We start from the raw sequence: 25,950 nt of genomic DNA, 5'->3' as shown, positions 1-25,950 counted from the left end.
ACCTCCCAGCGGCCCCGGGGGGCGAGGAGAAGGTCCTGCCCCAAACGGACGGGGCAGGTGGGAGTGCCCCGCCTAGGATGTGGGGCCCGCGGCCGGGGGGGCACCCAGGCGACCCGGAACGGACGGGGAGGGCCGAGGGGAGGGTCCCGAAGGGGGACCCGAGGGGACGGCGGGGAGGGGCCGCGCGGGGGGGCCCGAGGGAGGGGCCCGGGGCCCGAGGGCCACTAATCCGGGGATTGGGAGCGCTCCCCCGCCGCCCCGGGCCGCGATTGGGGCCGGGCCCGGCGGCGGGCGGATAAAAGGGGCGGCGGGCGGCGGTGCCCGCTCCGGGCCGGGCCAGGCGGCGGCGATGCCGGGCCGGGCGGAGCCGTCGGGGGGCCGCGCGGCGGTGCCGGTGCCGCTTCCCGTCGCGGTGGCGGCGGCCCCGGGCCCGGCGTCGGTTCGCAGCGCCCTCCCCGAGCGGTCGGCGCGTCCGGGAGGAGCGGGGCTGCGGGCCAAGGGCTTCGCCATCACCGACCTGCTGGGGCTGGAGGCCGAGCTGCAGCCCCCCCCCGGGGCCGCTCCCGGGCCCGCCGGCGGCTACGAGGGCGGCGGGGCGCTGGGGCTGGGACTGGGGCTGCTGTGCGGCTTGGCGGGGCCGGGAGCTCCCTGCCTGCTGCCCGCCCCGCTGCCGCTGCTGCCCGCTCGCGGTCCCCGCCCGGCTGCCCCCGGGCCGCCGCCCGCCGCCCGCCGCCACAAGGAGAGTGCCTCCGGTGAGCCGCCGTCCCCCGCCCGCGGCGCCCTCGGGTCCCCCGGGGGTGGTGGCACCGCGGGGAGCCCTTGGCGGGATGCGATGTGACTGTCGTGTCGTCCCCCCCCCCTCCTTTCCCATGCTGCCGCCAGATGAGGACAGCCTGTCCGGGGACGCCAGCGAGCTGAAGATGCCGGCTTCGCAGATCAAGAGGAAGAAGCGGCGGCACAGGTGACAGCCGGCCACCCCCGTGCGTCCCCGTGGGTGTGCTCGCGAGGAGCAGGGCATCCAAGCTGGGGGAGGCGGGAGGGGTTGATGCTATGCCCTGCTCGCCGGGACCCGTCGCAGGACGCTTTCCGCTCTTCGCAGGACGGTGTTCACGGCCCATCAGCTGGAGGAGCTGGAGAAGGCGTTCAACGAAGCTCACTACCCCGACGTCTACGCCAGGGAGATGCTGGCGGTGAAGACGGAGCTGCCCGAGGACCGCATCCAGGTAGGCGGCTCCTCGCTGCCCGGGGGGCCGCTGACACCGGCCGTGCTGCGCCGTTGGGCAAGTGAGTGGGAGGTGGTGGCACTGGGGGGCTGATCTGGTGGACGACAGCCCTGCACACCGGGGCAGGGAGTTGGAACCGGATGGGCTTTAAGGTCCCTTCCAATCCAGCCACTCTGTGATTCTATGATTGCACTGCCCGGGCTCTGAGCAGAAGTGCAGACCAAGGGATGCAGTGCCCTGCTGTTTGGGCAGGAGCTTGGAGCAGTGCAGGAGGTGCAGGCTGCTTCCTAGCTTGCTCACACAGTTCTTGAGGTGGCACTTTATGGCCCAATCCTGCCTTGTTGCGGAGCAGCTCATTGGGGTGGGGGTTTGGCCGATGCTTAGGTTGCATCGACACAGCTGGAGGTTTTAAGTACAAGAAGGAGATGGGGAGAGGGACTCGAGTATCCTCTGCCATCATCCGTGAGTGTGTCGTGGACCCCTTTTACTGCATACACCAATGGCTTTGCACAGAAGGGCTCTGCAGGCGGGTGGCATGCAGGGGCTGCCCTCGGTGACTCAGGCTGGGGACACTTCCATAGGTCAGGATCAGCCTCGTGTAACGTCTGCTCCCTCTCCCCCCCTTCCTCTCCTCCCTCACTGACACCCACGTGTGCCTTCCCCAAATTCCCCTCTGTGGCTCTGCCCCGGCCACCCTCCCACTGCCAACCCTGCGTGCACCCCAACCCCGCGGCCGCCCCCTGGCGCGCTCTACCACGGCTCAAACGCCCATCTCCTCCCCATCCCACCCCTCCGTGCTCTCCTGGCTGTGACCCCTGAAGGTTTGGTTTCAGAACCGAAGAGCCAAGTGGCGGAAGCGGGAGAAGTGCTGGGGCCGGAGCAGCGTGATGGCTGAGTACGGCCTGTACGGAGCCATGGTGCGGCACTCCATCCCTCTGCCCGAGTCCATCATCAACTCTGCCAAGAGTGGGCTGGTGGGATCCTGCGCCCCGTGGCTGCTGGGTGAGCCTCAGGCAAGAGCGGGGCTGGTGGGAGCTGCAGCTGATGGCAGTCTTAGTGCTATGTCAGAGCTACCCTGGGGCTCCGGAGTAATAGAAATCTGGAACTGTAGGAGTGGGTCCCTGCACACGGCAGGGGGATTGGAACCAAGTGATCTTTAAGATCCGTTTTGACCCAAGCCATTCTGACCCTGGGGTCACGCATGAAGGTGACACTTGAAGACTGGGCTGGGATGGGCTGTCACAACACCACTCTCCTTGCACGTCTTCCCTTCTGAGTGGGAGGGAAATGTACAGATTGATCCTGCTGCAAACCATCCTTGGTGGTGCAGAGAGCAGGCTGCAGGGTCTGGGCTGGGGATGGTGGCATGAGTTTTCCTCTGGATGTAAGTGTGAGCTAGGGTAGGCAGCAGGAGGGCAGAGCAGCACGCTCCCCTCCAACACTGAGCAGTCTCAGGCAGAAAAAAGCAACTGGCTCCTTTGGTTTGCTCTCCCCCCTCTGCAAGGCATGCACAAGAAGTCCATGGAGGTGAGCAGGAAGGCAGAGAGCCAGGAGAAGCCGACAGATGGCTGGCAAGCAGAGAAGGATGGAGAGGAACTTCAAGGGAAGCAGGCCAGTTCCCAGAGGAGCTCCGAAAAGCTTGGCCCTGCAAAAGATCCTGAAGACACAGCCATCGACCTCTCCAGGACAGCCAAGCAGGAGAAGAGAAGCGTACTGAGGCAGTGCATCAACGGGGACCCCACCACGGAGCAGAAGGACAGGGACCACTGAGCTTGGGCAGCCTGGAAGAGGCCAGAGCTCACAGCTTTCTGGGGAGATCAGAATATTTATTGGTTTATTGATATATCTCTATATTTTTCTGAAATAATTGAACTTCTATCTGAATTCAGGGCATTTTAAAACTGGAAACCTTCTTCCCGACTCTGTCCCCTCACTTGTCAGCAGAGCACAGGTGAAGCCAGGGTGGAGCGTGGGAGATGTGTCCCAACACAGCCGAGAGCAGTGTGAAAACGGGACCATCCTTTGGGCAGCACAGATGGCTGCTCAGCAAGAGCCCCCCTTCTCCTCTGGGATGTGTCCCGGGCTATCCAAGAGCACAAAGAGCAGGAGTGCCATGGGAATCGCTCTGATATCCGGGTGCAGAGATAGTGCAGGTTATGGATGCCTTCTCTGAGCACTTCCACCCCTGCACAGCACCCATGTGGTGGTTCCCTCTGCTTCAGGCATGTGATTCTTCCACCTCAAGGAGCAGCAGGGCTTTTATACACGGTAGGGTCCATCCTCAGGCTGGTGTAACTCGACCAGTTTATACCTCCTGAGGATCTGGCCTGCCAATGCAGCCTTATCACTGGATTTACACTGTGTAGCTTCCTTAACTCATGTTTGGGAGAAGGGGGTACAAACGTTTTTGTTTATGCAATGATTTTGTACACTCTTGAATGTTATCTTCCATACTATGCATAATAGAACAGAAAACCAAGCCATAGCACCCTGGAACAATTGAACAGTCTTGGGAACTGACATAAGAGAATACTTTGTAATTGTCTGTAAATAGTGTAATGTCAGAGCTGTTTCTTGGTCGTCCTGTATTTATGTCTTAAAAGCACTTTAGTGATCCGGATTTTTGAATGTGGCTGTTCCTGTTTTGTCAACCATTTATTTATTATACATCTTAAGTAAAATTGTGGCATATCTTTGGTTTTCATGCTCTTCATTGGTGATTTTTCAATTTTACTTTGGTGGACGTCACGGTAGTTGTCAGCTTTGAGAAGATCTTGCAGACTCATGTCCGAATGGAGTTGGTCACTCCCCTGAGGCTGTGCAGTTACCCAGGGGAGCAGAGCAAACTCTCATGTGTCTTCCCCCAAGCTGAGTTCCAGTTCAGCAGACTCTACATGCCCAAAGGCAACTGACTGTTGCTTGTCAAAGACCCATGCCAACCCAGAAATGCCCAATGCACTGGAAGGTGCAGAGTTGGGCCCTGTGTCCCTTGTGGTCTGGGGGCAGGGGGGCTTTGGGTTAGGTGAATGGATGGTGGAGGCACCTGGGGGGCACCTCAGCCTCTCTGGCAGATGCACCAAGCAGGATGGTGCTGGCAACCCCATGATCATCTGCAGGCACAAGTAAGGGTGTTGTGGGCATCTAGGTGCTCAGACTCGAGCTGCAACCTGTCCTCCTCGCTGCCATGTCGAGTTGGCCCAGACATGCACTGTGACAGCTCTCCTGGAACACCTCCAGCTTTCTCTGCTGGCCAAAACCTAACTCATATCAGAAGGTTTTATTACAATCTGAGTAATCCCAATTTGGAAAGTTTCCTGACACAGCTCGGTGTCAGTACAGTCGTGTCATGATGCTGTCACCTGTCCCTGCTGCCAGGATGCTCCTTGCACACTGGGTACAGTGTGGAAGGCCGAGGGTGCACAGGGGAACGGCTGGCTGGGAAGAGCAGAGAAATAATGATGTTTAAGGTCCTTTCCAATTTAAGCCATGATTCTAATAAAAGCAGCATCTGCAGATTTCCTGTTTTTCCCTCAGTCAGGCCCTGCTGAGGGGCAGGAGGGAACATATGCATGGCAAATAGAAGCTTTGCAGAAAAAAAAACTGAAACAAAACAAAAAACAAACAAAAAAAATCCCACACGTATGATGGAGGGAAATCAGTTCGTGAAAGGACCAGCAGCAGGGCTTATTGCAGCAGCAATTAGGCTCTGTGAGAGCCGAGACTTAGCACGTTGGAGGCCTAATCCTGCCTGAGCAGCATCTGCAAACCCTTTATTTGGGCCGTGCCACGCTGGCACTGGATGCTTGCGATCCTTTTTTTTTCCTGCCTTGCCTGCGTGCAGATGGCCTGGCTCTCTGCCTCACGCTGGACGCAGTGCTGTGAGCCACGAGCATCCGGCTACTGCAATGGGGAAACACCTCAGCCCTGTCCCTGTGTGGGATGCAGAGCTCTGCTGGAGGGACTCCCAGCTCTCAACTTGTGCTGTGAGGGGTGGTTCACAGGGAGGGCTGCTGGCCCGAGGCACATTTCATAGAGGCACAGAATGGTTTGGGCTGGAAGGGACCACAAAGCCCACCCAGTTCCAACCCCAGCCATGGGCAGGGCTGCCCCCCCAGCTCAGGCTGCCCGGGGCCCCATCCAACCTGGAGGAAAACCTCCAGGGACGGGGCATCTACAGCTTCTATGGGCAGCTGTGCCAGAGCCACCACCTCACTCTGAGGAATTTCTTCCTTACATCTAACTTACATCTCTTTTTTTTTAGTCTAAAGCCATTCCCCATTGTCCTGCCACTATCAGACCACGCAGAAAGTCAGTCCCTCTCCTGTTTATTAGCTCCCCTGAAGCACTGGAAGGTTTCAATGAGGTCTCCCTGAGCGGCTGCCCGGGGCGAACGGCTCCCGACCACGGGACCTCCGGCCCGCAGGGCGGCGTGGCGGCGGGCCGGCCTCTCTAGGCTACCCGGCGGCGCTACTCTATGGCCCGCGAGGGGGCCCTCCGCGCCTGCGCGCCGCCCTCTCGATGGTGCCGGCGCGGCCTCCATGGCGGTGGCGGTGCTGCGTCCGCTGGACGCGCCGCCGGCGGAGCCGGTGCCGGTGACGGCGCTGCTGCTGGCTCCGCCGCCGCTCTGCGCGGCGCTGCGGGGCCGCGGCGGCGGGCTGGTGCTGGCGGTGCGGCCGGCGGGGCGCGTCGGGGCGCAGGCCGTGCTGCTGAGCGCCGTGGCGCTGGAGGCGGGCGGGCGGAGGGGCGCCGAGTTGTGGCTGCGCGGGGCGCTGCTGCGCCGCCTGGGGCTGGCGGCGGGCCGCCGGGTGGCCGTGTGGCCGGTGCGCCGCCCGCCGCCGCTGGCCTGGGTGCTGCTGGAGGCGGCGGGGCGGGCGGGGAGGCCGGCGGGCGGCGCGGTGCTGGCGCGGCGCGGCGAGGCCTTGCCGGGCCCCGGCCCGGGGCCGGGTCCTCTGGTGCTGGAGGCGCGGCCGGCGCTCCAGGGGTTGCTAGGCAACGGCACGCGCGTCGCGCTCGCCGCCCCGCCGCCGCGCGAGGCCGAGGCCGGGCCCGCTCCCGCTCCCGGAGGCGGCGCCCCCTGCCGGCGCCCCGCCGCGCCGCCCCTCGTCTCTCGTTTCGCCGCGGGGCGCGGGCGGGCGGAGGGGCCGCGGCTGCGTGCGGCGCCCCCCTGCGGCGGGGCGGGAGGCGGAGGGGCCGAGGTGTGGGTGAGCCGGCGCGGGCTGCTGGCGCTGGGGCTTTTCCAGGGAGAGTGGGTGCGGGTGAGCGCCGACGGGGCGGACCGACCGCACCTGGCCGCGCTGCTCGCCCGCCCGCCCGCCTGGGACTACCCGCGGGCCGCCCGCCGCCGGCCCCCGGACGGCGCCGCCCTGCTGGCGCCCGCCCTCGCCTTCAACCTGGGCTGCGAGCCCGGCGGCGGGACGCACGTCTGCTTACGGGTGAGCCCCGGCGACGGGTGGGGGGCGGCGGGCGCGGGGCGGGCGGTTCACGGCGTGCCTCGTCCCCCCGCAGAGGTACGACGGGGTGCCCGGAGCTGCGGAAGGGAAGGGCAGCCGCTCCTTGCTGCCCGTGCCGCCTTTCGCCGCGGAGCTGCACGTCGAGATGATCTGCTCGCCTGCCTACTGCGCCCGAGCCGTGTACGACCGCCTGCTCTACCGGCACTTCCAGACGCCCCGGTGAGCCGCGGCTGGATGCTGCGTAGATGTCCGCTCACACCATGGGGGGCGGGGCGGTGTGGAGACGGGAGCTGGACGCTGTGATCGTCGTGGGGCCCCTCCATCGACGTGTTCCCTGATGCCATGATTCATCTCCCCATAAGCTCACACAGGCCTCACTTCCACACAGCACTCTCCATCTTCCATCCCATGCATCCCAGTCCTTCGGTATTCCCGGTTTCAGAATACGGAAAGGACTGAATTGGTGTTAACTGCTATATTCATTTCTGTAGAAGCATGTGGTATGGAGTGGATGCACAAGAAGAATTTACCATTTCTCACCAGTGAAGCTCTTGGTTTATTTCTTTTTGTTGTTGTTTTGTAGGCTGGTCCAGGAGGGAGATGTCCTCTGTGTCCCAACATTTGGATGTGCTGAGTTTTTAGATGGAAATGCAGACAAACTCCTTAGGTAAGTGCCAATAAACCAGTTCTGTTATACAGATGCAAAAAGAGGAAAGGTGCTTTTCTCCTTGAAACAAGACAGTGGGTTCTGTTCTCTTCTGTTCTTGGAGTCCATGGAGTCATAGAGTGGATTGAGTTGGAGGGGGCCTTAAAGATCATGGAGTTCCAACCCCCTGCCACAGACAGGGTTGTCAGCTGGAAGTTTATCTGCCTGTTATTTTACAGGGATGGGGAAACATTGTTGGGTTGGAGACGGTTGCAGGTAAGAGCACAGCCTCCCTTAGCTTGCTTATGGAGGGAAGAGTTGAGAGAGAGTCCAGCGGGAAAAGAAAAGAGGAGGAAGGGGTAGAAAATGGAACTGTTCATGCAGGATTTGCAAGATGTGTTGAGTTCCATGATATATTTTAAAACTTAGGAATATAACCCTATGATTAATATTTTAGGCTTTTTTTTTTTTTTTTTTTGGAGGGAGGTAGAACTACAGGAGGCACAAGCCTTCCATTTGTGCACTTAGATGTTCTTGCCTTCAAGATGTTGATCCAACAGTTCAGACTTCTTGGTTTTCCTTTAGGTGGCCAGAGCTTTACTTCAAAGTGAGGAAGGTATTAGGCACGGTGGAAGGCATGCAGTCCGAGGGTTACCTGGCAGACACCCACAACACCTCTCTGTATCTGGTAAGATGTCAGAGAGCAAGGTGGTTGTCCAGAAGATCTGAGCCTGAGGTCTATCCATGACAAATATGCCTGTGGAGGCTTGCATCTCCTGCTCTTGAGAAATGGAGTTTCAGGACAGACTGTCAGTTGGTCATTGTCTTTTCTCAACAGATGTTCTACAAAGTGCTGATTTTCTCATAGGTGGGTTCAACAAACAGTGCCGTCCCATCTGCCCCAGCCTACACCAGCCATGAGTTCTGGAGCAGTTTGTCTCCTGCTGGACTTTCTGATGTTGTGAAGGAGCTCTGTGATGCTCTTCGGCCTCACCTGACCAGTCAGTGAGTTAAAATTCCTTCTAGCAAACCTTAGGAGAGCTGAGACCTTGGGTCTCAGGTTGTAGCAGGATAGGCAAGACACACATCTGATTATAGCTCTGGTTTTGAATTTGTGTTACAGGGCAGCAGCGCTGAGCGGGGCTGGCAGCGTTCTCCTCTCAGGACCAAGTGGCAGTGGGAAAGCGATGGCTGTCAGAGCTGTGTGCAGCTGCCTCAACCTCCACCTCTTCAAGGTACTTCATCCTGCGAGCGGTTGATGAGTAGGTTTACCACACTGGAAGAATTTCAGAAACGTTCTTTAAGATAGCAGTACCAAACAGCTGGCAACTGTGACATGAGCCTATTCAGAAGCTGCTCCCATGCACGCATGCAGACAAAAGATGTCAAAGTTTCCTGAGCTTAGTAGCTCGTTCTGGCACAGGTTAGAACTGTTGATGGGCATAACTTCAGAGCAAAGATTTGGATGATCCCAAAGGTCTACCTACCTGTTCTGCTGGTCTGTGTCTAAGAATGGCCAGAAACAGATGATTAGGAAGAATATATAAAAATAGACCAAGCACCAGGAGTTGTTTTCCCTGGTGCATACCTTCCAGTGCTCAGGAATCAGTAATTTTGAGGTTTTGTGTTGCAGAGGTTGCCTTTATCCCTTTCTTTAATAACTGTTATTTTGGTCAGTATGACTTATTTTACAGCTGTTACATGGTTGTGTTATAGTAGATTTCATTTCATTGGATAGGTTATTGAGTTGATATTACATAGGCCGTTCTGAAAGTAACGTATCCTATTTATTTCCATGGAAATTAAAACAAATACAAAGAGCACAATAACACCATTTGGTTGAGCAGATTCTCAGCTACAAACACTATTTTTCAGCATAGTCACCATGATTAGCAATGTATGCATTTTCAGCAGTGATGAACAAGAGTTTGCATGCCACACTTGTGAAAATTTGTGCCAGCAGAGGTGGCCCGTTTCACAGCTGCTATGAAGGCATCATTGCAAGGAAAATGTTCCCCACACAGTTTTTCACTGGCCCAAACTGATGGAACTCAGAAGGTGCCAAATCTGGATTATACGGTGGTTGTGACAGGACAATCCAGCCAAGATGGGCAGTGTGCTCCATGGTCTTCAAACTGGAATGGGGCCTGGCATTATTGTGTTGGAAGAGAAAGGTTGTCTTTTTCTCTGGCCTGGCTCTGAAGTTCGAGCCTTCAGCTTAGTCAGTATCACAGTGTGGTGGTCAGTCAGTGGTTCATCCAGGTTCTGGGAAATTCGAATTTCTAGTGCATTGAAGCTGATATTCAGCTCCATATGCAGTTCCCTGGTTGTAATCCATCAATTCACATGGATGAGCTGATGAAGATGCTCTTCATTTGTGGTGTGACAGCTGTGCACCACTGTCCAGAATTTGGCTTTGTCTTTCACATCCCTGTCACCGCTGCTGGCATGCATTATCTACCACCTCACTATGCTCCCATCCACTGTTTGGTCTCCATAAACGTTCAATGAATGTCAGTGGGTGCCATTTTTTCTGCATTGAGAAATTCAGTTCCACACCTTTGCCCCATACACACTTCCATGTCAGACACCATTGTGTCAGACTGCCCCTCTGCTGCCATCTGTCACATGGCAGCAGAATGTAATGGGATGTTGTCTTGAATCCTCTTCAAAATGTCACTGCCTTGAAAAGAGCTGCAGTGTAACTGTGTTCCCATTCACTATTCTTCCTCCTAAGAGCAAAAAGCCCCAGAATCTTCCATTAGTCTGCTTGGATTTGGGAAGGGGAACATCAAAATTATGTATCTTTAGAAAAAGGGAACTGTGGAGAATAACAAAGTTCTTACATCTGCTATGGAGGTGAATGAGAGACACTAACATAAAATGAGGCTTCTGCAGAGATCACATAGGGATGGCCTCGAAAAAAGTAATCTGAAGACAGAACAGGGAAGCAGGGATATGACTGTGACTGGAAAACAAGAGGCATCCTTCAAAGGACACAAAGCTGTAGCAGGTTAGAGTGGAGGGTGGAGTTGGCAAAGAGGAGCATGACTGAGGAACTGTGAAAGTTTCCATATAGTTACTGCAAGTTCCTGTCCTGTAAACCTTCACAGTTTCTTAAAGGTACACCAAGCATGTGGTGAAGGTAACTTGATTGATACAGTCTACTTGGATTTTGAAGAGGTTCTTGGGGATACTGAGTTGTAGTGAGAAGATCCTGGTATTGATAGTGCAGGTTAAAGATTTGGGACATGATGGGGGTAGCTGGTGAGTCTTCACAGTCAACAGTGCACCTCTGCAGCTGTCTCTTACCTCCTACCTTCCTCTTGCACTTAGAGTTTCTGTGGCACTGGGTTGAGTTGTTTCCTGAGCTTTCCCCTCTGCTCTTCATTCTGAAACACCTTACTTGGCCTTTTTGATAGCTTAGATTGCCTGAGCCCTCACATCTATGTATTTTGTTGACTTTTCTAGTCCCTTGGCCTCAGCTCTTTCAGACAAGAGCCTTTTTTTCCCTTGCAGAAGAGCACAATGCTGCTCTTTTTCCATGCCAGGTGATCCTAACGTGTCAATAAGCGGAAAGAGTCCTCTTAGATCCTCTTTCATCTGTCTATTGCCTATGGAATATTTTGCAGCAGTGAGCATCGCCTTCTGTCCCCCGGCAGTCTGTGTTGCTGCCCCTGCAGGCTGTGTGTTGCGTGTCTTGCAGGTTGATTGTGTTAGTTTGTGCGGTGACACCAGTGCGGCTACAGAGGAGAAAATACAGATGGCCTTTGCCCAGGCCCAGCAGTATCGTCCCTGTGTGCTTCTACTGAAAGACATAGAGGTGCTTGGCAGAGATCGGGACAGGCTAGGAGAGGACGCCAGGGTCATCGCTACTCTGAGGCAGCTGCTTCTGGACAAAGACCCAGCACTGAGGTAAGGCCCTTATGCTCTGGGCACCGAGGATGATTCATTACTTCTGCTGTTCCTGGGTCAGCAGTCACTGTTGCATAAAGGCTTTTTTTGTTGCTACCACATTCAGTTTTCATTTTAATCCAGTGGAGACTCTCCTAGGCTTGGTTTGTTCACTTCATTGAGGGCTTGCTCTTCCAGCTCAGTGGTGTCAGTGGCTGGAGGAGCCAGGTGGCCTTATTATCTGAAGCTGGGCTGGTTTCTGCCTTTGTGCAGATAAGAAAAGCTGGCTTGTTTGTTCTGACCATTGGAGAGTGATTTGATGTGGATGATGGCGATGGGGGGAGAGAGTTTTCCACAGAGCTGTTTCCCTTTCTCAGCAGCCACCCAGTCCTGGTGATTGGCACAACCTGCAAGCCCCAGGATGTTCCTACGGATGTGCAGACTGCTTTCCTTCACGAGGTGAAAATTGAGGCCCTTTCGGAAGACCAGAGGAGGGCGATGCTGAGCACACTGACTGCCAGTCTTCCTCTGGGCAAAGAAGTGAGCCTAGCCAAGCTGGCCCGCAGGACTGCAGTGAGTGAAACCGCAGTGGTGTGTGGAGCGGGGTGGGCTTGTGATGTGGCAGGTCAGGAGTGCTGGGCCAACCTCCTGTGTCTGGCCGTGTAGAAAAGGGGCATTTCCCACAGCAGCGCAGTCACTGTCTTCAGTGGGAAACCCTGTTCCTCACACCTCAGCTCTTAACATAGTTTCTAGTGCCTAAGGACTCTATGCTTTTTGCAGATGTGCTAGCTCTGCTAGAAGACAATGAAAAGAAAAACACAACGTGCAACATCAAAGCAAACTAGAGACTTTAAACAGAGCGCAGAAACTCAGAGAACAGCTCTGCAAGGAATCTTGCCCCTTTTATAGCCTGGCTGGAGCTGCATTCAGAGATTGAACTGATGCTTTTTGTTTCCACGTTCACAGGGTTTTGTGCTGGGAGATTTCTGTGCCTTGCTGTCCCACAGCAGCCGGGCTGCTTGTACCCGCATCCAGGCCTTGAGGTAGCACAGGCAGTTTGGCAGGAGGCAGGGAGGGTGGGGATGCAGTGAGCCTGACAGCTCTGGGAGTGGGGCAGTACCTGAACTTTCCCCTTCTCTTTCCTTGCCAGTTTTCCAGGTGGACTGAGTGAGGAAGTGGAGAGAGATTTTTGCACTGCTGGCTTCCCAGTCCTCGAGGAGGATTTCACTATTGCACTGGACCAGCTACATGATGCCCATTCACAGGCAGTGGGAGCCCCAAAGGTAGGATCCTGGAAGTGGGATTGTTTTTCTAAAGCTCTGTGGCTCAGGATACCTCTCACAGACCTCAGCAGGCTGGCACGTGCCCGACCACGTTGCTTCTTGCTGTCTCATTCCACGTATTCCACCACCCATGGAAAAAAGTCCAGCTGTGTTTTTTGACCTTGTTGGTTTTGAATTTGGCTAGGGAAGCTCTTGCAGATGTAATTGGAGACTGCTTCATCAACTAATACAGTAGGGATGCCAGGTTGTGTAGCTCAGCCTTTCAAGAGGTAAAGGTAAGCAGTGGGCTGGCTGCCTTGTTGAGGCTGAAGCCACCTGCCATTATAGGAATGGAGAGGGCATGACACAAGCTGGAGATGGAGTTTCCCTACATACTCGAGAAGCTTTAAACTTGGTCTGTGACCTTGGCCACAGCTCAAGCTGGATTTTTTGACAGCCGGGCAGTTTGAAGGTGGGGGATTCTTCAGGGAAAGGAACATGAAATGTTAGAGAGAACCAGTTGAGTTAGCTTCTCAGGGGGAGCATGGTCTGCCTCTGGCTCAGGATCAAGGAAACAGCATTTGAGTTGACCATTTCTGCTGGGCAACGTGGTATTGGGACCAAGCAAAATGATCAGAGCCTCATGTCCACACTGTCAAGTTCAAATCACTGGAATCAGCACAGGACTTGAAATGCTGCCTCAGAGCAGTTATTCAGGCACCTTCGCCAGCTCCTGTTTGCAGTCCTGCCCAAGCAGGGTATCATCTTGCTGGTACTGTCGTCTGGAGGCTACCCCAGAACTGTTCAGTACCTAATAAACAAATGAATTAAATGAGCTCAGCTTTGAGGAGTGTTTGCCAAGTTCACTATAAGACAAATAATTACCTTAGACTGTGCTCAGCAGTGAGCTGTGTGAATGGGAGCTAATTTTGTTTGCATTTTACAGTCTCTTAACAATTTCTTAGTAGTTGGACGTGGTTCAAAAAGCCCATTAGCAGACTTCAACATGCATAATTTTCAATCCCATTCTTACTTTTACTGGTTATTTGCACATTTGTTTGCAGTTGAAGGAATGTCAACTTGAGCCTCCATGAAAAAAACAGATTTCAAACTTCAGTTGCTAGCAGCATCTGCAACATGTCCTAGAGTTATGATGTATTTCTTTGAAAACAACCTTGCTGCCATTTTCTAGCACTTGTATCTGTAGAGCTTTTCCTAGGGAAGCAGCATAAGCAAGAGTGTAGGGGAGAAGACAACTGTTCTACTCATCTGCAGTGGGGAAGGAGGGCCTGTGACCTTTTGCTTTAAAGATTTTCTTCTAGAAATCCTTATCTTGCCTGTCCTGATTTTTTTTTTTTTTTTTGGTGGAGTTGCTGGGCAGCTGGAATAGTAGCATGATAACGTCATCTCAAGTAGCAGAAGAAGGAGTGCCGAACTGGCAAAGGGGCAAAGAATTTTGCTTTGGCTATTTTTAACCCTGCTGTTTGTGCTGACACCTGTTCAGTACCCAGCCAGCAGCTGGGGGGAAGTTTTCTGGGGCTTTGCTTTTCCTGCATGTTCCCAGGAGAGCTGCTCTGACTCTGGAGATCTGTCCCATAGGCTCTGGCATTCTGGCTATTTCTAAAGCTTTTGAGTAGCATTCTCCTCCAAGATTGCTTTACTCAGCATAAAATAACAGAAGTGACATGTGTCACCCATCTTAGGTTTGCTGTCTTTCCTCTTGTTGCACTGATCCCTTGTGTGCTTGCAAGGGATCACTGCATCCCTTGCATCCTTGTCTATTACTTGTAAGCATCTGTGGAGCTTGTTCCTGTATTATCCCCTTCAAAAGCATGTAGTTTTCTGCACAGTGTCCTCCAGGATGATTCTACTTCACACCATCCTTTACATGACAGAGGTTCTAGTAGCTCAGGTTTTGTCACTCTAGTGAAGCCCTTGCTCAGTCTGACTATTCCGGCGGACAAGGTGCCCTAGACACAAGTAGCACACAGTTGTTAGGTTCAGGTTTCCTTTTTCTTTTATTTATTTATTTTTACCTCCCTCATGTCCCTAACGCTGTGTCTGCAGTAGAGTTCTCCCCTCAAGGTTGCAGGCAGACACTACTACTGATTTTTATTTCGCTCGTGGGCAAAAGGAAGTGTAGTGGAGAATCAGAAAAGGCTGCAGGTTGCTTGGGGAGATGTGTGGCTTGGTTTCACTGTTGCAACAGTCAAGAGAGGATGGGGGATCTCACATAAGGGATAGCTGGGCAGTGTGCTGTGTGGCTGTTTTGCTACGTGGCCGAATGATGACTAATACCCCATTGGAGCTAGAGCTAAACAAGCAAGCTCAGAAAGAAGTGCTGATAGGGACTCTGACTCTCGTGCAGATCCCCTCCGTGTCCTGGCAGGACGTTGGTGGGCTCCATGAGGTGAAGAAGGAGATCCTGGACACTATCCAGTTGCCCCTGGAGCACCCAGAACTGCTGTCACTGGGTCTGTGCCGCTCTGGTCTGCTGCTGTACGGACCTCCTGGGACGGGGAAGACCTTGTTGGCAAAAGCTGTGGCGACCACATGCACCATGACATTCCTTAGGTGAAGAGTGGGAGTCTTGCAGTAGGACTTTCTCCTGGCAGCGTATGGGATGCTTTAACCTGTTCCCTTTTCTGCTCCTCCACAGTGTGAAAGGGCCAGAGCTCATCAACATGTATGTTGGACAAAGCGAGGAGAACGTGCGTAATGGTGAGCAGAAGCATCCCAGTCCTGCATGTGGCAAGAGGTTCTGTCCTGTGGTGCCGGAGGGGAGGAGGGAGTGCTTGAATTGTTTCTCCAGACTTCCATTCACAGCTGCCAGCAAGGGCATAAATCCATTGTCTACTACACCATGCCTATTCCCTGCCTCACTGCAGCTTCCCCTCTTACATGCTTTCCTCCTTCCAGTCTGTGTTTGGTGTTCCTGATGGGGTAGCAGCCCCTCAGAGACACAGCTGAGCCTTGGGATCCCTCAGACAGGAGCAGAGATGGTGGTGCGGCAGTAGGCAGCTGATTTCTATCTGCAGCTCTTTGCTGGTGACAGCTTCTCTGAGTCTTTCTCACCTTGTGTGTTCTCTGTCTCTTCCCAGTGTTTGCCAGAGCTAGGGCAGCTGCTCCCTGCATTATCTTCTTTGATGAACTGGATTCTCTGGCCCCAAATCGTGGGCGGAGTGGAGATTCGGGAGGTGTCATGGACAGGTGAGTGAGCACAGCCTGTCCTTGGGAAAGCAGGCATGCCCTGCCTGCCTGGGGGTACATGGGATGGCCCAGCGAGGCAGAGGTCATCCCAACTCTTTATCTCATTTTTTTTCCCTCCTTGCTCCCTTCAACTCTGCATGGCCTTTCTCTGGCCATTGCTGTTTGCATTGCAGCAGATTCCTGATTGCTCAAGCTCATTGTGCAAACACTGGTTAAAACTGTGCCATCTCCAACTGCTTCCATGGCTGCCAACTGTTCCCTTTGGCCTCTCCAAGGTCATCCTTCACACCCCTGCTTTGCTGTCTTATTATTGCTATTTCCCTGAGGTGGGAAACTTTTCAGCTGCCTCTATTAGGAACAAAGCAGGTACAGCTTGATGATACTCAGAATCAGAGTAATTTCTCCCAGGGGTCTTCTGTTGGGCTTATAGTCTCTATCCAGTCTCTTCCTCCATTCCTGAGGGGTTTTGAAGTGCTTTCCAGTGATGCCTTTGCTCTTAGCATCCACCAGTGGCTTAGGAAGGAGGGCTTATGGTGCCTGTTGGTTGTTCCAGGTGATTCCAAAGCCCAGTGGAGATATCCCTACACCAAGAGGTTTGTGCACCACTGAAGTACTGTGTTGCCAAACCATCACAAGCCCTGCAGTTGCAGAACTGGATCTGCACTATGCTGCTTGCTGTCCTGAGGATAGGATGGCAGCACCAGGGCTGGCCAGGGGGTCCCCAGCACTGATTGACGGATCAGTCTTGCAGCTGAATTTGCTGGGCAGTACCACGTAGCAGGGACAATTAGGACTAGCAGGAACATCTGGATGCAGAACCTTATCCAGTGCCTGCCTATATTTGGCCTGTGTTGTCAGTGCCTGGTAGCAAGTTACAAGCACATGCAGTAGTGATGGTGATGACTTGCCAAGGCCTAGTTCTGAGTGTCCTATCTCACTCCTTGCAGAGTTGTCTCACAGCTCCTGGCTGAACTTGATGGCCTCCATTCCAGCAGAGAGGTGTTTGTCATTGGAGCTACCAACAGGCCTGACCTCCTGGACTCAGCTCTGCTCCGGCCAGGCAGGTGTGTCACATCCTACCCAGCCTTGCTCTGGGGTAGGTCTCTCGAGCACCATGGCCAGTGGTGAGCTGGCCTGTGTCCCCACCAGGGCTTTATCTGGAGAGTTCCCTCCCAGCCTGTCCTCATAGCTGTGATTTGCCTGTCCTGGGGCAGGACTTTGTACCATCCACCCTTGTTGGACCCCATGTGGTTCCCATCATTCCATTTCTCTGCCTTGCCAAAGTCCCTCTGAAGAGTAGCCTTGACCTCCAGCATACTGTCTGCACCCCTCATCCCCAGAAAGTTTTCCATCTTCCAAGGACTTGAAATCCAAAGCAGCTGCCCCAGGGCCCTGTTCTAGTTTGCCACCAGTGGCCTGTTCTTGATGGTCTCTTTTCCCTGCTGACAGATTTGACAAGCTCGTCTATGTGGGCGTAAATGAAGACCGGGAGTCACAGCTGCAGGTGCTGACTGCTGTCACCAGGAAGTGAGTGACCCTGTCCTCTTGCAGCACCCCTCCACTGCTTTCCAATGGGTAGCAGCCTTCCTGGGACCATTGTGCAGTGTGCTCCAACTTGGCCTCATGTCTGAGTGCTGCAGAGTGTCTGCGTCAGTGTTGGGCAGCAGGAGGTAGGGTGAGAGGGTAAAGTAAATCCAGAAGCAGAACTGGAGCTGAGCTCACCCAGGAGCATTTCTGGAGGGAGAAAGGCAAGCTGCACTATCTGAATGTGAATATACACCCCAGCAGCTGGGTGAGCAGCAGAGCAACTGGGAATCTGCATCTGCAGGGCCTTTGTGCAAGGGACAGCTGTGATCACTGCTGCTTTGATGGATGGGCTGGAGGGAGAGGTGACAGCGTAGGCTGGCTGTATGCATGTTCCACACCATGTGGCTTGGCAGCCATGCCCTCTAGCACTGGGCTGTAGGAGGCTCACTGTCTGCAGCGTGACTGTGATGGGGTGGTTTGGTGTCTCAGTGGTTAGCACTGTCTGTAATTAAATGTTATTCAGCCCTTGCTGTAGGCTGTTCACAGGTGTGTAGAGCACTTAATTTCACTGAGAGAGAACTCAAGTTGCCTTTGATCCTACTCGGCAGTAGAGAGGACACATCTGTGGGGTCGTTGCAAAGAAATGACCAGTTTAAAAAAGAAAATAAAAAACACAACAACAAAACATAGAATCAACCAACCAAGCAGAACACTTTGATTTTTCTGAGGCACGAAGAGCAGAGTCCAGAAGTTGCTAAACATGGGGTGTGACTCTGTGGCCTGTGATCCCTCCTACTCAGCTGTGCTGGCTGCTGCCTGTCTCCCAGACTCTCAGCACCTGTGGCTTTATTTCTTGGCAGGTTTAAACTGGATCCTTCTGTGAACCTCAGCAGCATCCTAGAAGAGTGCCCGGCTCAGCTGACGGGAGCTGATATCTACTCACTGTGCTCGGATGCCATGATGTGTGCTGTCAAACGCAAGGTGGAATGGATCGAGGAGGGTAGGAGCCCAGCCTCTCCTCACCCCATGCGCTGGAGTTGCCAGCACAAGGACAGAGGGCAGTTAGCACTTCTATAGCAGTAGTTGGGATTGGAGGGAAGAGCCCTGATGGCTCTGGGCCATCTCTAAGTGCAAGGCTGTGGGTTGGTAGCAGGTGCTTTCGCCATGTGTGATTGTTTGCACCTTGTGTGGTCTCAGTGCGGAGGAGAAAAGCATTTTTCTTTCCCCTTCTCTATCTGGAAAAAGAACTGGGGGCTCTGCTCCCTGGCTTTGCTCTCAGCTTTTTCTCATTCTTTTTTTACACAGGGTTGGATACAGAGAGCTCTGCTCTCATACTCACCATGGAGGACTTCCTGCAGGCTGCTGCGAAGTTGCAGCCATCAGTCTCTGAGCAGGAGCTCCTCAGGTACAAACTCATTCAGCAGAAATTTGCTGCCTGCTAATAAGGCTCAGGAGAGCTGGGACTGGAGGAGCAAAGGGATGATGGAGCTAAGTGGCGGGAGAGAACTGGGGCAGAAACACCTACCTGCTACCTTCCTATTGCTCCTGCTCCTCCTTTTTCGATCTTGACAGAAAAAGTAGCCATGCAGTTTTGTCAGCCAAAGCCTTGTGTGGGTGTTGACCTGGTGAGGGACTCTGTAACAACCCCTCTAGTGTAGAGGGAGCAGCACCTGGCTGCCAGGAGCATGCTGGGGGGACAGAGCCCTGACAGGGAAGCAAGGATGGCTCTACTGGTTGGCGGTAGTCACCTTTTGGGGTGGCAGCCCCCCTGTGGGCTGCTGGCTGGAGTACAGGGCCACTATGGAGCAATGCTGCTGCCATGGGCCTGGCCTTGCCCTGGACCCTACAAATAAATATAGGTTTCTGTTTCAGCTTTCAGCACTTGTGCTCACTTGCTGGGGGCTTGGGATGGGCTGTGCCAGCCCAGGGGGGCCGTGTATTATAGAGAAACTAGTGGCTGGGGGGTGCAGGGCTGGGGCTGTTCTTGTACATCCAGCACAGAGGGCCAGGACAAAATGCAGTGGGGACAAGTCCAGAAAAGAAAACTCCCATTAAGTAGTAGACAAAACCTGTCCCAGGGAAGAGTAGGGCTGAAGCAGCCGTGAGCTGCTCCATCTGAGCCAAGCACACACTCCTGCAGCCTCTTGGCAGCTGCTGGTCCTGCCACACGTGCACTGCTTCCTGCCCTCCACCCTGGATCCCAAATAAATCCCACAGTGGGGCCATGTGTCAGCCAGCTGGCAGCTGCCTTCATGTCCGACTTGTGGCTGCCAGCTCCCAGCAGCTGCTCCTGCAGCTCACGATCAGAGCCTCAGCCCTCTGTGTTAGTGGCACCAAAGCTGCTGCCAGTCGTGTTGCTGAGCCACGTATGGCTGGCAAGGAGCGTGCCCCCACTGTGCTTTTCCCCAGAGGGCCACTCCTCCAGCAGCTGCAGGCCCTTCATGCATGGTGGCCTGGCTAATGAGCGCCTCCAGCATAGAGCATGTTCAGGCAGAGTTGGCCACAACCACGACACTCAGCTGGATCTGATCAGCAGCTCTGCAGGGTGGGCAAGGCGTGAACTGTAACCACACCAAGCATTTCAGCTGGGTGTCTGTAACCTCCCCACCCACGTGGTCCTCCAGATGGTGCTCCGTGGGGCTCAGTGCCCTCTTGGAGGCTGTGGGGCTGTGCCACACTCAGGCACCAGCCCTGGCACTTCACCATTGGCACTGCGGCACGGGCTGGGAGCAGAGGGCTGGGATGAGGCCATACCCACCAGCCCCTGCGCTCCCCAGTCCCCCCGGCTGAAGGCGGCTCACCCCACACACGGACACAGGGACCATGGGCTCCGGTTGCTCTCACAGACGCTCTTAATTAACAGGAGTTGGCTGCTGGGTGGGTCTCCGCGAAGTCCCCAGCCGCCTGTTTGTCCCCAGAGCCGCTCGGAGCGCTCTGCCACCACAGTCCTGTCACCGCAGCCCCCTCAGGCAGTCTTCTTGACGACGTGGATGAAGTAGCAGGGGACGTGGGCCTGACCCGGCGTGTAGGACTGGAAGTCACCCAGGACGCTGTGTTGACACTTCCCCTGGAAGGCACCTTTCAGCAGTGCTGTGAAGGCCTCCAGCCGGTGCGGGTAGTACGAGAGGCGGAACTTGCTGCAGGGAGGCAATGGCCATGAGGCTGGGCAGACACCGAGGCCCGGCCTCGGCTGCGACCCCCATGCAGCCCCTCTCACCTCAGCTCCGGGGAGGCCCCCGCCTCCGTCGGGGGGACCTGCACGGTGTAGTCCAGGGTCACCATGTGGGCCTTGTTGTTCACCAGCAGCACTGAAGTGGTGATGTCCTTGGTCAGGTCGCTCTGGGGACAGCAGAACGTTGGTGTGCCGCCGCTCCCAGCAGAGGGCAGCGGGCAGCGGGATGGGGCAGGGATGGCAGCTGCCCACCTTGTAGTAGATGTTCTTTCCAGGCGGCGCGCAGCCGGTGGCCAGGATGTGGTCGTAGTTGCGGTGGTCGATGACCAGGACGCCTCCGGGCCGCACCATGCTGGCGATGTTCCTCAGGGCCAGTTTGTGGTCACTCTGGTCCCCTGGGGAGAACAGCGCAGCGTCCCCAGGCACGGACTGTGCCCCCATATCCACACAAACCCACACGGTTCCCCCAGCCAGTGGCTCGGGGCACCCGCAGCCCCACCCCGGTGATGAGCTCAGGCACGCTCTCAGCCTTCCCGGGAAAATGTGGGGAACCCACAGCCCCACACACGGCACAGGGCTGGGTGTGCCTTCGGCCCAGCCAGAGGGACACAGACACACACAGCTCTACCACCGCCGCAGTGCCCCCCATGGAGCCCCAGAGCAGCGCCTGTTCTCAGACACGCTCCCACCTCGAGCAGTCTGCCTGTGCCATGAGTTAGGGCACGTCCTCAGCCTCCCTCCAGACAGGTGGGTGGCAGCCCCCGATCCCCGCAGCCGCAGCCCCACCTATGAGCCTCACCTTTGAAGTCGGGCAGGTGCGCGAAGGAGTTCCCCAGGCAGATGACAGCGTCAAAGCCGTCCCCGGGCTTCTCCAGGTCCTGTTCCAGCGTCAGCCAGTTGGCCTCCTCGATGACTGCGGCACGCGGGGAGGATAAAGGCAAGGGACCCTCCGCAGGGGCCATCCGCTCCCCTCCCCCTCTCCCTCCCGCCGCCCGCCCCGCCAAAGCCCCGCGCACCCCCCGGGCCCGCACCCCATCGGTCGAAGGGTTCCTCCTTGCGCCGCTCCCAGCGCTCCTTCAGCGCGTACTTGAGCATCTTGTCGCTGGCGTCCACGCTGGTCACCTGGAAGCCCTCCTCCAGCAGCATGATGGAGTCCACCCTGCGGACAGCGCCGTCAGCGGGACGGGAGAGGGAAGGGAGAGGTCGGGAGGGACGCGGAGACGCGGGGCCTCACCCGGTGCCGCAGGCCACGTCGAGGACGGAACGGCAGCGGTGCTGGCGGAGGAGCGCCAGGAGCCAGCTGCGGTACTCGGCCGTGCGGCTCCGCGTGTCCCCGATGTACAGCTGCCAGACCCTCGCCGCCCGCCCGTCCGCATACTGATCCGGCAGCCCCTCCGCCGCCACCCCCAGCGAACGCGTCCGGTACACGCTGTCCACCATCCCGCCGCCGCCGCCTCGCTCCGCCGCCGCTCCGCCGCCGCGCCGCTCCCCCGCCCCGCCCCGCCCCCTCGGCCCGCCAATCGCCGCCGCCGCCATTCCCCTTCGCCCCGCCCCCCCGCAGGGAGGAGCCTCCGCGATCCGACCCGGCAGCGCGGGGCAAGCAGCGCAGCGGCGCTCCGCGAAAAAGGTCTTTATTCGCAGCCCCGGCGCTGGACGGCCCCGGGCTGCCGTGCTGCGGGCGCTGGGAGGACGCGGCCCCGGCTCGGCGCGCTGTGGGGGGAACGAGTCCGTACCGTGGTGGGCCGGGAGCTGCGGCTGTGGCACGGGGGAAGAGCCTTTCTCCCCGCTCAGTCCTTGCGAGCCGCTGCCTATAGCTCGTCGGTGGGGCTGTGGGGGAGCGGGGTGGCTTCTTGCACCCCGCTCTCCTCCGGGGAGAAGCTCTCGGCACCCTCGCTTTGCTCCTTCTCCACTTTCTTCTTCTTCTTCCCGCTCTTCTTCTTGCTCGGCTTCTCCCCCACGCTCGCCAAGTCCCCCTTCTTGCCGGTCCACTTCTCTGCTAAGCAGCCTGGGCAGGGGGAGAGAGGGCCCTGAGGGACACGCAGGGCTCCCCGTGCCCTTACTGGATTCCCTGTGCTCCCCCAGGCATGCACTGCCCCAGGCGGCCCCAAGGACTTACTGGCATCCTTCCCTTTCAGCACGCGGTCAGCACAGAGGAACTGGGAGAGATCTTCCGTCTGGTGGTGCCGGTACCAGTCCTCGATCACATCTTCGTACTCCTCCACCAGCACATCACACTGACAGGGAGAGGACAGCCTGGCACCCAGCACGTGGCAGCAAGCCCTGATCCCATTCCCACACCTGCTGAGCCCTTCCCAGCCCGCACGGCCGCAGCACACTGACCCCACCTAGTAGGTACCTGCTTCTTGAGATCCGCCACCTCGGCAGAGGTCTCATTCCACAGCTCGTAGGGAATGTCCATCACCACCTTGACACCTTTGTGCACCAGGTTGTGCAGGGTCTCAAACGTCTCTGACATACCCTGGAGAGAACAGAGCCATGCAGTGAGGCTGTGCCCGCAGGCACAGAGAGGCCTGAGGCAGATGTCACCGGGGTGTTATGTGCCCACCAGTCCCTCTCTGCAATGAGCACATCCTAAAGACGGCCAGAAGGCACACGTGAGATGGCACCTGGCTCCCTTCTGGCCCACCTCCCCCTAAGGACAGCACCCCAGAGCAGCACAGCCTTGCCTGCTGTCAGCTGGCACGTGGAAGAACTGACCACATTTCAGCACCAAGAGGGACCGCAGGGAAAACCCACCTTTGCAAATCTGTTGCTGCCGCTCCTTTCCTTGTGCAGATTGTAGTCCAACAGCCTTTTGCAAATGTTCTCTGTCACCTCAATGAGCCGGATGTCCCTGCATGGAGAGGAAAGAAAGGGAAAAGCTTGTTGCTGCACCCCAGAACAGCCTCCAAGATCAGGAGGAAGAAACCTGGCACGTTTCCATGCTCTAGAGGAGGGACATGACCCCTTCTGTTTTCACTTACGACTGTGTGTACTTGACGGCAGCGCCCTTCCCATCCAAGAAGCCATACTTGGTGTCGATCACCTCCTTGGTCTTGCCGGTCTCTTCAAAAGCAGATTTCAGCTCCAATGCCACGTATTTGCACACTGTGGAAGGAAAAGCATAGCAGGTCAGCGGGTCCTGAGGAGGAACTGGGTGCTGGGAGAAGAGCTCGCAGGGCATGGACACCACTGCTGTTCACAGAAACAAAGAGCAGCATCCTGACTGATGATCTCCTGGAGTAGGAGGGCCTGAATAGTGCTTCAGTGTTAGCGCAGCCACGTGGGTACAGCCAGGAGGGCAGAGGGCAGCCACCCCAGCGTCTGCTTCACCTGCCCATCTCTTCCCATGGGGACAGGACACGGCGAGTCACCCCTTCCCTGTGCCTCCCACACGGGAAGGCAGCCGGGCACGTGGGTGCAGGGCTGCATCACTACTGCAGGGCATCGCCCTGCCAGCAGCACTCTGCCACACTGCACGGGTACTTTTAGAAACGATCAATGAATAAAAGAGGGGAGGGGAGAAACAATTTTATTTCAGCGGTAACAGACAGTCCAACAGAGACGGGAACAGCGAGCAGGAGGAAACATCGCCGGGGTTTGCAGGCGTGGAGGGACGGAGGCCGGGCTCAGCACGGCCCTTCCTGCCCCGGAGCTCCGCGGGGCTCCGTGCCGTTCCGCAGTGCCCTCCGCGGGAGCGGGCCCGGCCCTGCGCCGCCACATCTCACAGCGGTCCCGTGCCGGGCGGGCAGCGGCCGTGCGGTCACACGGCACCTCCGGAGCGTCTTCCCGGGCGGGGGAGCCGCACGAAAAGCTCCGCCGCCGCTTCTCCTCCTCTCCTCCGCGCCGCGGAGCCCCGCACGTCCCTGCACGGCACAGACAGAGCGAAGCGAGCCCGGCCCCGGCGGAGCCTCGGTTCCCTTCGCTTCCGGGAGCCGCGGGAAGGCCCGGCTGCCGCGACCGGGCCTCTTCCGCCCCGGCCCGCTCCCGGCCCCGCTCCCCTCGCTCCCGGCCGCGCTCACCCTCGCACTTGCTGGGCAGCCGCACCCAGTCCGCGTCGTCGCCGCCCGCCACCGCCACCAGCAGCAGCAGCAGCGCGGCGGGACCCTCCGCCGCCATGGCTCCGCTTCCGGGCGTTCACCCCGCCCCCGTCGCCACGGCAACGCGCCGCCACCGCCAACCCCAGCGGCCCGCGTGGCACGCCCGGCCAATCGCCGCCCGGCCCGCCCGGCCAATCGCCGCCCGGACGCCGAGTAGCCCCGCCCTCTCCGCTCGCTCGCCGCGGACCCGCCGGGCGGTCCTCGTCCGTCCCATCGCGCGGCCGGGCTCCTGCCGCCGTGCCCCGAGGTTCTTGCGGGCCCCCGCCCCGCGGGCTCCGCTCCGCTCCCACACCGTCACCCAGGCCGGGTCTGCCCCTCGTTTCGGGAGGCTCCTCGCTGCCCGGCCTGATCCCTCAGCGCCGGGCCAGGAGCAGGGCTGTGAGCAAGGCGTCGACGAGCGCGGCCTTCAGCAGCACCACCCGCGCGGCCACCAGCAGGGCTGCGGCAGCACAGGCGCGGGGCTCTGAAACAGAGGGGACGGCAGCGTGGCTGCAGGCCCTATGGCTTCCCCCGAAAGGCACGTCGTCCCCACCCAGCGGGGCTAAATGGCCCCAAGTCCGTCCGCACGCCGTCCCAGCGCCCTCTCCCACCCCGCGGTGCGGTTTCCTGTCGTCGCGCTCACCCGCGGGAGTGCTGGGACACAGCTCTGCCTCCTCATCGCTGCCTGCGGGATGAGGAACAGCGGGGAGGGGCTGCCGCAAACCCCTGGGTAACGCTCACCCGCAGGGCCGCGCACCTGCTGCCCGCTGGCACAGCCCTGCTCCGGGGCAGGGCCCGTCCGTACCTGCAACTGCGATGGCACCGGAGCTATGGGCCGGAGCGCTGCTGTTGGGCCCAACGTGGCACGCCAGGAGCTCCTGCTCCGCGGGACTGTCAGGGAGGATGGAAACGGCACAGACGGTGCCACCCTCCTCCTGCGAAGCCCCGTAGGCGAAGGACTGCAAAGCGCTGCCGTTCCCACCGGAGATCCAGACGGCGTGGCCGGAGCTAGCGGGCAGCTCGCTCACCACGCACACCACCAGCCGCCGCCGCTGCCCCGACACCACCATGGTCAGCGGCGGGGCCAGGGTGGGCAGGGGGTCGGCGGCCCCGCCGGCTGCAAGGATGCAGGTTAAAGCTTCGCGCTGGACCCGACCTTCACAGCTAGGCTCGGTGGCCGCCAGCCCACTCCGCGCCTGCCACCTCAATCCGCCTGCTGGCTACTCACGGGGCAGGAGCAGAACAGAGGCCAGCAGCAACCAGGGCACCTTCATAGCAGCAGCAGCAGCAGCAGCGTGGTCGTGGCAGCTCAGCCCCAAACCGTTACTGCCACCTGCTCCCAGCTGCTCTGAGCTGCACCTGGGGCAAGGCAGCGAGGGGGAGGCGGGCACGGAACAGAGACGGCCCATGGCACGGCTGCCATCGCCTCGCTACTCTCCCCTCCGTGCTGCCGGTCTCCCCCTCCCGCACACGTGGTAGCGCCCTTC

The 25,950-nt window shown here is 57.5% G+C and overlaps 4 protein-coding genes across 7 annotated transcripts; 2 read left to right on the top strand and 2 right to left on the bottom strand.

Moving 5' to 3' along the window:
- Positions 1-349: 349 nt before the first annotated feature.
- On the top strand, positions 350-5,467 carry VSX1 (visual system homeobox 1). 2 transcript variants are annotated; one of them, XM_090134900.1, is made up of 5 exons: positions 350-752; positions 883-961; positions 1,100-1,223; positions 2,057-2,225; positions 2,728-5,467. In XM_090134900.1, exons 1-5 carry the CDS (start codon positions 350-352, stop codon positions 2,991-2,993), a joined length of 1,041 nt encoding a protein of 346 aa, XP_089991026.1. In that variant the 3' UTR covers positions 2,994-5,467. The 2 variants fall into 2 exon arrangements, with proteins under 2 accessions (XP_089991026.1, XP_031453162.1); XM_031597302.2 differs by having other exon boundaries at positions 2,045-2,225.
- A 194-nt stretch (positions 5,468-5,661) lies between these two features.
- Positions 5,662-19,090, top strand: PEX6 (peroxisomal biogenesis factor 6). Of its 2 annotated transcripts, none has more exons than XM_090134898.1 (17): positions 5,662-6,655; positions 6,729-6,892; positions 7,257-7,340; positions 7,905-8,007; positions 8,188-8,324; positions 8,443-8,554; positions 11,026-11,234; positions 11,594-11,786; positions 12,180-12,256; positions 12,364-12,496; positions 14,844-15,049; positions 15,135-15,196; positions 15,577-15,685; positions 16,633-16,749; positions 17,135-17,212; positions 18,073-18,212; positions 18,518-19,090. In XM_090134898.1, exons 1-17 carry the CDS (start codon positions 5,762-5,764, stop codon positions 18,652-18,654), a joined length of 2,955 nt encoding a protein of 984 aa, XP_089991024.1. In that variant the 5' UTR covers positions 5,662-5,761; the 3' UTR covers positions 18,655-19,090. The 2 variants fall into 2 exon arrangements, with proteins under 2 accessions (XP_089991024.1, XP_031453184.2); XM_031597324.2 differs by having other exon boundaries at positions 11,591-11,786.
- Positions 19,091-20,041: 951 nt separating this feature from the next.
- Positions 20,042-21,881, bottom strand: GNMT (glycine N-methyltransferase). Its single transcript, XM_031597381.2, has 6 exons — positions 21,619-21,881; positions 21,416-21,543; positions 21,184-21,297; positions 20,637-20,779; positions 20,430-20,551; positions 20,042-20,349 (listed from the first exon to the last, which is right to left on the bottom strand). The coding sequence occupies exons 1-6, from the start codon at positions 21,822-21,824 to the stop codon at positions 20,178-20,180; spliced, it is 885 nt and encodes a 294-aa protein (XP_031453241.2). The 5' UTR covers positions 21,825-21,881; the 3' UTR covers positions 20,042-20,177.
- Positions 21,882-22,003: 122 nt separating this feature from the next.
- On the bottom strand, positions 22,004-25,946 carry CNPY3 (canopy FGF signaling regulator 3). Of its 2 annotated transcripts, XM_090134901.1 has the most exons (7): positions 25,692-25,946; positions 25,269-25,580; positions 23,369-23,492; positions 23,142-23,238; positions 22,741-22,863; positions 22,501-22,618; positions 22,004-22,389 (listed from the first exon to the last, which is right to left on the bottom strand). In XM_090134901.1, the coding sequence occupies exons 1-7, from the start codon at positions 25,870-25,872 to the stop codon at positions 22,193-22,195; spliced, it is 1,152 nt and encodes a 383-aa protein (XP_089991027.1). In that variant the 5' UTR covers positions 25,873-25,946; the 3' UTR covers positions 22,004-22,192. The 2 variants fall into 2 exon arrangements, with proteins under 2 accessions (XP_089991027.1, XP_031453251.2); XM_031597391.2 differs by lacking the exons at positions 25,269-25,580; positions 25,692-25,946 and adding an exon at positions 24,407-24,557.
- Between the last annotated feature and the right edge of the window lie 4 nt (positions 25,947-25,950).

The sequence above is a fragment of the Phasianus colchicus genome, chromosome 2 (assembly GCF_987193195.1).
Source record: "Phasianus colchicus chromosome 2, bPhaCol1.hap1.1, whole genome shotgun sequence".
NCBI lineage: Eukaryota > Metazoa > Chordata > Aves > Galliformes > Phasianidae > Phasianus > Phasianus colchicus.
This window is presented reverse-complemented; position numbering and strand designations above follow the sequence as displayed.